This window comes from Triticum aestivum, chromosome 7D (genome assembly GCF_018294505.1).
Source record: "Triticum aestivum cultivar Chinese Spring chromosome 7D, IWGSC CS RefSeq v2.1, whole genome shotgun sequence".
NCBI lineage: Eukaryota > Viridiplantae > Streptophyta > Magnoliopsida > Poales > Poaceae > Triticum > Triticum aestivum.
This window is the reverse complement of record NC_057814.1, coordinates 182,778,708-182,788,576: the sequence shown is the minus strand read 5'-3', so window position 1 is coordinate 182,788,576 and position 9,869 is coordinate 182,778,708. Positions and strand designations below refer to the sequence as shown.

The 9,869-nt window shown below is 46.2% G+C and overlaps 1 protein-coding gene across 1 annotated transcript; it reads right to left on the bottom strand.

Moving 5' to 3' along the window:
* Nucleotides 1-8,469: 8,469 nt before the first annotated feature.
* On the bottom strand, nt 8,470-9,743 carry LOC123166609 (uncharacterized). Its single transcript, XM_044584420.1, has 3 exons — nt 9,431-9,743; nt 9,114-9,358; nt 8,470-9,024 (listed from the first exon to the last, which is right to left on the bottom strand). The coding sequence occupies exons 1-3, from the start codon at nt 9,596-9,598 to the stop codon at nt 8,661-8,663; spliced, it is 777 nt and encodes a 258-aa protein (XP_044440355.1). The 5' UTR covers nt 9,599-9,743; the 3' UTR covers nt 8,470-8,660.
* Between the last annotated feature and the right edge of the window lie 126 nt (nt 9,744-9,869).

The window sequence follows — 9,869 nt, the reverse complement described above, 5'->3', positions numbered from 1 at the left end:
AAAACAGTGAAGTGGCACATACAAGTGTAACGAATTATAGTCTTGTGCCAACAAGCACTTCACATGCAGGTGCTTTAACAGGTAGATGAAATTAGTTTGTTCTCATGTACAATATCTGAGAAGAGGATGAAGTTTCACAATACAGAACTGCTCAAAAATCTAGTATAGCAAACTAGAACAAGCTTGTCCAGTTACAATTTTTTTCTGTGCATGGATACAAAGAGATATCCCTGTTATTCCTCTCAAATTGAAAGCAAGCATATCCCAGATGAGCATGAACTAGTTGTCCTGTCCAAATTTTGAGGCAAACATTATGTTTTCTGTTATGGCTAATCAACACCACATAAAGTGTCAGTACATACTAAACTAAGTTTTTGCACTATAGTTCACATTTATCACATGTGCTTTTTTCCGTTGGAATAAGCATATATACTGGTAATATATCTATTCAGTTAGATTGATGGATGTTCTGTCCTTTAGTAATTTCTTTTAGCTCTCTGTATGTATGTATAACATACTGTGTTGCTAGTGGGTTAGCTACTGTATTGCTCGCCTTTGCCCAAAAAATCATTGTAAGCATCCAAGGTACTGTTACTCATGATTAAAATATATCATCTACATGCCATTCATATCATTTCCAAAGATCCAATTTTTTTGAATCTTATCCTAGAGGATACAACATATGCTCAAAGCATTTTAAAGCAAGAGTACTTTCAGATATATATGCCAAAAATATTATGTACTCTTAAATAAACTTGATATGCTACAGAATTGTGCTTCCAGTTTGCAGTAAGAGTTGAAAAAAAATGATTTTCTAAATAATATTATGTACTGGAAGTACTCTTTACGCCGAAGAAGTTTGAAAGTACTAATATTATGTATGTCGTAGATGACATGTACAAGCACAACATATGGTACTTTCAGACTTTCACACTGTCCAAGCACTAGTCTGAAATTTGGCACTTTTAGACTCTCCAAGCACAAGTCTGGAAGTCTGAATTTTGGTACAAGCACAAGTAATTTCAGACTGTCGTCTTTGTTAATATTACCTTTCAGACTGTCAGTCTGAAAGTATGAAATTTGGTACAAGCTCAAGTACTTCCAGACTGTCCAAGCACAAGTCTAAAAGTCTGAAATTTTACTCAATAGAGTACTTTCAGACTGTCCAAGCACAAGTCTGAAATTTGGTACATAATATTTGCAGAATGTTTGGTACTTTCAGTCTGAACTTCAAGCACAAGTCTCTTTACCATGTAGAGGACATTTACTACAGAATCAACTATGAAAATTGGTATCAACCTTTGACAAGCATACCTGAAGACTGGATATTTCTTTTTCTTTTTTTTTGCGGGATGGATATTTCTTCTTAGGCATTCCCAGATGGCGGAGCTAGATGCGGGGGTGCAAGCGACGTGTGATAATGGGCTGGTTGGGGTAGGACAAAGAATGGAGCGAGGATTTCCTCTAGATGTCGGAGCAGAGTAGCTTAGAGAACTTGTCCGCACAAGGTCACAGCTTAGAACAGCAGAGGTCCATCAGGGCAGCCAGAACGCCGGCGGCAAGACGGTCGACGATGGATCTGGACCTCCACCGGGCGCAATCTCCCAGCTAGGCACCGGGTCTGACCCGCCGCCACCGTCGGCAAGCTGGAGGGTTGGTGTTGGAGCCAGCTGCTACGCGTTGGGGATTTGGGTTCGTGCTGCTGCGTTCTCAGGAAGAAGAAGGCGATTTTGATAGCAAAACGAGTAGAAGCAAGGGAGTTTTCTGCAAAGAACCTAGTACCTGTGCGCTCATATCTATCCACTAGAATCTGGACCATTCATCCAGGATCGGAAGGCCTAGATACGTTTTTTCTATTTTTGCACCCATGGCCCTTCTTTTATTATAGTCGCTCCCTATTTTTCCAAGCCAAAATCTGGGATGAGGATATAAATCCTTTTTGTTTTGTTTTGATGAAGACACAAAAATCTTGCTAGTTCTATTCTCTCCAGTTTGTACTTTGGAGCACATCAGGAAGCGGCCACACTGGTACAATATGAAAGATCTTGCATTTTGGTATCCTAATTCACAACATTCATTGGTGGATATAGTTTTGTTTCAAAGTATAGGTTGCAACATAAAAATATATGGAGATTAGTCTCTGTAGGATAAGACTCCATTTCCATTTTCATAATAAAAATGAGGCCGTGTCCTTTGATCAAAAAAAATCGTGCCTATATTATCAACACTTACGGTTATAGTAGTACATATTTTGCTATACTCAATGTCAACTTCTATATATTCCGCCAGGCTTAGTTGCATTTTAGAGTTGTCCTTGATGTTCGGCCCCCCTTATGTTTATTTCCTGGCTCCGTCGTTGCCTACTTCACATACAGATTGGATATTTAGTTGTATATTTAGCACCAACAAAACCATAAAGCTTACTATAGTCTCCATATATATATTTTATAGAAGATTAGATCACGTTTCTTTATACACACACAAAGAAGAATACCTTTCTATTATGATTATTTATTCATCATTATTTTAGGCATATTAGTATGGAAGCTAGGCTAGTATTGTGGTAGTGATTCCAGTTTGATTCGTTGAAATCTGCAGCTCTTTGTTTCAACTCCGAGGTTGGCGCTGATGTCATTGGTGAGAAAATTAGATGAAAAAAAACATCAAAAGCCCCTTAAAGAACATCCCACGATAATACCCAGTCTCATCTGCCACCCTCTGATTATTTTCCAGCTTGTTGCACTATCCCATGTGAAGAAGCAATCTATCTGAGAAAGAAATTTTAAGAGGTTGGCCTATTAATTTTAAGAGGATTTTTAACCCAGCTTTTTCTGTTTAGTGCTGGTTTGGCTTGCCTTAGCTTTTATATTTGAACAATCAGGTTCACAAATAGATACCAACCTAGACACGAGCTGGATAAACCCTATCTGATTTTGTTTTCTCAACTTGAGATTTGCAGGGGAGGTTGCATTGCCCGGAGGAAAGGCAGAGGAGGGTGATGCTGATGATGCAGCAACATCATTAAGGGAGGCAAAGGAGGAGATTGGGCTTGATCCAGCCTTGGTCACTGTCGTTTCCTCGCTTGAGCACTTCTTGCCCAAGGTAAGATGTCTATGAGTTCTCGCTCATACCCCTACTGGAAAAAAATCACATTGTACAGCCAAAAGGCATGTTAGTTTTTTTTCTTCTTAGACTTCCAAAAAACACATGCATGCAGCCAAGATTTAGGATATGCTTATAGATGTTTTGAGGATTATGTAGCAGGCTTTTCTTTACAGTCCACTTTTGCCGGATAGAATTTATCTTTGTCCCTTTGACACCACGACACCCAGACACGACACCCCCGACCCCCGACACCTCTTCGGCTTCTTGTTGACTGAAAAGGTGCTTTTCGGTCTTCCAGAAGCCGACGGGGTCATATATTTATGAATTATGAGTTAGGTCATATATTTTTCGATTTTGTTATGAAAAACATCATATATATTTGTGTTGATCGGGTGGATTTAAATGTGCAGTTGTTTCGTCGCTGCGAGGGTCTGGTGTTCGACGACCTCCCCGTGCGTTCAACAAGCTCCGCCCCGGCGTTCGTGGGTGAGCACAAATGACATCTCCTCCTCCCCCAATCATTTGTTATGTTCCGGTCTTCATGTCGATGAAACATGCTAGCTGTAGGTAGATTGAATCATCAGTATGCGTGACCACTATGCGTCTCCCGTTCGAAAGGGTTACATCTATAAATGTGCATGCATTTGCATATTTATAACCGTGATTCTTTCGAATTGTCCAACATTATTCATGGACAGCCCGAGTATGTGTAGATTGGGTTCGTTTTCCCATATGCTCTGCTCCGGATCCGATGTAGAATTTCGTCAGCGCCTCCCTGTTGTTCTCCGGGTACACATCCTCTTTGCTTATTGCGGAGACGTGTATGCCAAAAATGACTTAGTATGCTTAGCTAGCTCAAAAATGACATAATAACCATACTTAGCTCCAAAATGACCTATTTTACAGATATAAGTTGCATCATAATAATCTTCACAGTTTAGTTGCATCATAATAATCTTCTTCTTCTAACTTTCTTCTTTCCCATTTTGTAGATTTGCTTCATATCACGGAAGCTTGGGTTGATGGAGTGCTTGTCTTTAGTTTTTGTTTTGACTTTGTGAAACTTGCTACCTATGATGAAACTGTGTAATATTGATGAAACTATGTATATGTATGGATGAAACTTGCTACTATTGGTAACACGTGTTGGATATATTTGCGTTCATGACTATTGGTAATATGTGTTGAATATGCTATATTGTTCATATATATATCTATGTTTGATTTTCTGTGAAAATGAATTGATATAAGAAAAAACAAAATTAAATGAGGCAATATAGGCACTTTGCCATCTGCTGGCTGATGGCAAAGAGCTTTGCCATCCGCTGGCAGATGGCAAAGAGGCCACGTGGCAGCAACCTATGTAGCGCTCATCTGGCCTATTTGTTCTCTTTGCCATCCGCCGGCAGATGGCAAAGAGCCTGCATCCTTTGCCATCAGCTGGCGGATGGCAAAGAGCCTGCAGCCTTTGCCATCAGCTGGCCGATGGCAAAGAGCCTGCAGCCTTTGCCATCAGCTGGCCGATGGCAAAGAGCCTGCACCCATTGCCATCAGCTGGCGGATGGCAAAGAGCCTGCAGCCTTTGCCATCAGCTGGCCGATGACAAAGAGCCTGCACCCATTGCCATCAGCTGGCGGATGGCAAAGAGCCTGCAGCCTTTGCCATCTGCTAGCTGATGGCAAAGCACGCCGTTAGCCTCCTAACGTGGCTAACCCCGTTCCTCAGGCTTTGCCATCGGCCAGCTGATGGCAAAGGCTACAGGCTCTTTGCCATCTGCCAGCAGACGGCAAAGAAGCCTTTACCAGAGTTTATTCAGCCGGAACTTTGCCATCTACTGGCAGATGGCAAAGCCCTTTGCCATCCGCCGTCCGTGCCTTTGCCATCTGCCATGGCAGATGGCAAAGTGCCTGATTCCAGTAGTGAAAAGATGGGGTTTATATCATATTGCTTGAGTTTATCCCTCTACATCATGTCATCTTGCCTAATGCGTTACTCTGTTCTTATGAACTTAATACTCTAGATGCATGCTGGATAACGGTCGATGTGTGGAGTAATAGTAGTAGATGAAGAATCGTTTCGGTCTACTTGTCACGGACGTGATGCCTATGTTCGTGATCATGCCTAGATATTCTCATAACTATGCGCTTTTCTATCAATTGCTCGACAGTAATTTGTTCACCCACCGTAATATATGCTATCTTGAGAGAAGCCACTAGTGAACCATATGGCCCCCGGGTCTATTTTACATCATATTATTTTCCTATCAACTTGCTATTTCTGCCGCCGTTTATTTTGTAATCTTTACTTTCCAATCTATACAACAAAAATACCAAAAATATTTATCTTATTATCTTTATCAGATCTCACTTTTGCAAGTGGCCATGAAGGGATTGACAACCCCTTTATCACGTTGGTTGCAAGGTTCTTGATTGTTTGTGCAGGTACTAGGCGATTTGTGTGTAGTCTCCTACTGGATTGATACCTTGATTCTCAAAAACTGAGGGAAATACTTACGCTACTTCGCTGCATCACCCTTTCCTCTTCAAGGGGAAACCAATGCATGCTCAAGAGGTAGCAAGAAGGATTTCTGACGCCGTTGCCGGGGAGGTTTACGCCAAGTCAAGTCAAGATTTGATCTCCCGTCAACGTGCCTCAGCAAGTGGAAGAAGGCCACCGGCACACCGAGGCTGCACCGGGGTGGCGTCCTCCGTAGAGGGCGGAGGAGCGATAGGCGTGAGCAGAGCCGCGCGGGCTTCCACAAGTCTACCGTCAAGAATCTCGTGGGCCCGGATGGCCTCGATCTGAACTAAGGGGGGAGCAGCCGCCCCCTGAAGATGATTGCGGAGTCTGTCGCAACCTTCGCAAGGTGACCAAGCAGAACCGACTCGAGAGCAGAAAACGAGCAAGTAGAGGCGGAGGAGGGGACTGCAGGGGTACCTGGCTCCAAGTTCCGGGCCGCAGCGCGGAGCGCCGCCCGCTCGGCGATGGGCAGCGCCGGACTGCCCTCAGGACGCGCAGCGTCGAGCCGAGCGCTCCGGCGGGAGGCCGTCACCGGGGACGAGGCCGACCGGCCGCGGCGGGAGTAAGCCGTGGACCGTGGAGGGGGGGCTAGGGGGGCACGGGGGTTGTCACCCAAGTCCCCCCCCCTCCGTGTCGGGGTCCGCCACGGGGGCGAGCAGGGTCTGCCGCCCATCGCAGCCGAGGAGCGGGGGGGCAGGGGAGGAGCTGGCGAAGCAGTGTCGGGGACGAGCTGGGCCACCAGACTGGCCTTGCCGAAGCGGGGGGAGGCCGGAGGTGGGGGCGGGGGCGGCTGGGCGGAGCCGGAGGCCGGGGCGGAGCTGGGGGACGGGAGGTCCGAGGCCACCGCTGGCAGCAGGAGCGGCAGGAGGCCTGCGGCCGGGGGTAGAAGGACGTCCGCGGGGGCCGTCACCGGGAGCCGAGCATCCAGGGGAGGAAGCTCAGCCGGACCGGGTGACGAACCGGAGCGGGGGGGCGAGGGCGGTAAGGTCATCTCGGCGGTGGGAGAAGCGCCCGCCAGTGGGCTCTGCGGGGAGCGCGGGAAGGAAGCCGGGAGGACGACCATTCCCACACTAGACGTGTCGCTCGCCGGGACAGCCTAGTCGGGGACCCCTCCGAACTGGCCAAGGCAGCCTGCAGGGGAGGCAAGGACAGCCCAACCTGTCGGCCACCATGACCGGAGGAAGGAGCCTGGGGGTCCGGCGAGGGAGAGCGGGAGCGGCTGTCATCCGAGGGATCATCCTCGGAGCGGGAGGGACGGGGGTGGTGGCGGCCGTGGTAGTCCTCGCCGGGGCCCCTCAATGGCATTTTGGTTTACTGTAGCCCGTGTAAACTTGAATTTGTTTAGCCAATCCTTTTTACTTCAGGGACTAATAAATCAATGTTGCGACTACAAGTTGTGTCAAGTTGAACTAGAATGATTCAGGAGCTCGGTAAACAACGTTTGATGTTGAGCGCTTGACTTATTATGAAATTCGATTTGTTTATCATCTATGTGATTAGTTCTTGAGTTAATGATGCATAGCTACTAATTCACATAGCTACTTGCTAATAGACTTGCTATTAGGCTTTTATGTGGTTTGTGCACAAAGAAGTGATCTTGACTAATAACAACTTGGCAATACATAGATTGGAGGGTAGTAAACGGTGTTGTTTTTGTGATGAAGATGAATCAATCCAACATATTTTTCTCAAATGTCCACTAGCCAGGTTATTGTGGCGTACAATACATGTGCCATTTAATGTATGTCCTTCTAATAGCATCTTCCGCTTATTTGGGACATGGTTAAATGGGGTAGAGCCTAAGATAGAGGCACATATTCCAGTAGGAGTGTGTGCATTACTTTGGGCCATTTGAAACTGCCCCAATGATGTTATATTTAATCAAAACAACATCACAATTTTTTTTGCAGGTCATCTTCCGGACGTCTGAATGGATTCGCACGTGGTTGTTACTCAACCGTGCGGAAGTCAGGGAGCATCTGGCCTATGGGTGCAATCGCTAGGAGACAGTAGCATGGGATACGTACAATCGGTTTGGATGGCGGTCGAATAATAGGATATGTGTTTAGTCATCCGGTCCTATTTTAACCGGTTGTGGCATTTTATTCCTTTTCGTTTGAGTTTGATTGCGAACATGAGTTGAACTACATACTTTGTGGCTATTTTGCTTAATAAAATGGTTGTGTACATCACTTGATGCAGAGACCGAGGGTAATCCTCATTTTTGAAAAAGCTTGCTAGTAGACTGAAAATTGATCATCCTTAGTCATTTTGGTTCTGTCCATAACTAGCTTCCATGGTCATTTTGGTAACCGTATAGATTGAAGATGCTCGTGCAGCAATGTTCATTTACAAGAAGCACAAGAAAGGTTGGGAGAAGAACAAAAAAGAGCAATTCAGGTTAAAAAACAAGAAGCGAGTCAATAAGAAATCTGCTGAAGCCAGTGAGAAGAACCCCAATTGTCCCAATAGTCTACTGTAGAAGATGTAGAAGTATAGGACTAGTGTAGTTCTTAACATGGATTTCACGATTGGAATTTTGGATGGAACTTTGTCAAAATCAGTATGCTAACCCGCCAGATTTTCTCGAATATGCACGAGCGTGCATATTATATATTAAAGAAGAAAGACAAAGATTGCCTCCACCATAGTTTTACAAGATTTCCGTTACAATTTACCCTCCCTACGCGCCCACCTTTCTAAATTACCAAAGAAGGGTTCAACGTCCCCTTTGAACTTGCCGCGGAAATCTTGTAAAACTATGATGGAGGCAATCTTTGCCTTTCTTCTTTAATATATAATATGCACGAACCATGAACTTGGATACCATGTTTGACGAGTAGATGACGATGTCGTGATTATATCAATTGATTCTGATTTCTCTGCATCGCATTTGTTTCAGGATGGAATACTTGCAGTGAGAATTGTGTGGCTGATCATGCACATACGTGCAGGTTCTTTTTTTCCTTAAGGATTACCTCCGGCCTCTGCAGTTTGCACATACATGCAGGTTCTGTAACAAAATATTTACATGATCAACTGAAGAATGTTACAGGCGATAATATCGGGTTGTTGATAATCGCATTTCGAGGACTTGGTTGGCTTGTAGCTAGAATAGAAGCCAGAGCCCCCTGATCAGGCCGTTTCCTGACTGTGAACTGGTACTGGTGCAGGGGCAGGGAGTTGCTGTCCAGCATGTGTAGGATGAACACCATGAACACTGAGCAGACAAACATCGGTATCGGCCCGAATATCCACATCAGCAGCGTCGTTGCGAAGTAGAGTGCTCGGAGCCCCATGGACCAGAAGTTGCCGCCCCGGATCACCGCATGCTGCATGTAGCTCGCCGGGACGTCCGAGTCCAGCGTGGTCACCAGGAAGCTGGCTTGGACATAGTACCTGATCAGTTGCAGAGCAACCAGATGCTGAGTCGTCTTTGACTTTGAGAAATCGGTCTTAATCTAAGGTTTGGTAGAGCGGCAAGCTACCTCGCGGAGTGGATGAAGCAAGTGAAGGACACCAGAAAGCAGACGAGGAGGGAGATGTACTTGACCGCCGCCGTCGCCTGGCTGTTGTCGCCGTAGACGAGCTCCGTCATGAACACCTTGCTTGTGCTGCTGACCCAGGCGCCGATGAGCGAGCCCAGCGCGATGGACAGCGAGGCCAGGTTCGTCGACGCCGCGATACTGCTGGAGATCACGCTCAGCGCCAGCCCGGTCTCCTCCGGAGCCGCCTGCCAAGAACAGGAGAGCAGATGAAGGAAAGTCCTCATGGTTCCTGCAAGGGAAGGAACCGCTGCAGTTACCTGGGACATGCGACGGACCCACGCCAGCTTGTTGTGATTCTCGTAGCCGATGACGGTGGCGGCCGGATGCCGGAGGATCCGGTAGAGGAGGATGAGGTGGTAGCCGAACATGATGACCAGGCCGCACGGCACCAGCACCAGGTCCAGGGAGCCCTTGTCGAGCATCATCTTCTCCTCTTCCCTTGTCTCACCTTTTCTCTTTTATGAATGAGCCATATGGTTCCATGACGAGTATGCGATATGATCTTGGCCGGAGGAGTAATGAGCCGGTTGCTTATGGGTTTTGTTCTGCACAGACTAGTAGTACCCGTGCTGTCCGATTGTTGCTTTGGGTGCAAGATATACGAGCAAGGGAAGCAACTCCGGCGAGCTTTGCTTCGACGAAAGGCGGTGAGGTTGACGCTTCACTGGTTATTATTGGGTCTGACTGACATATTTG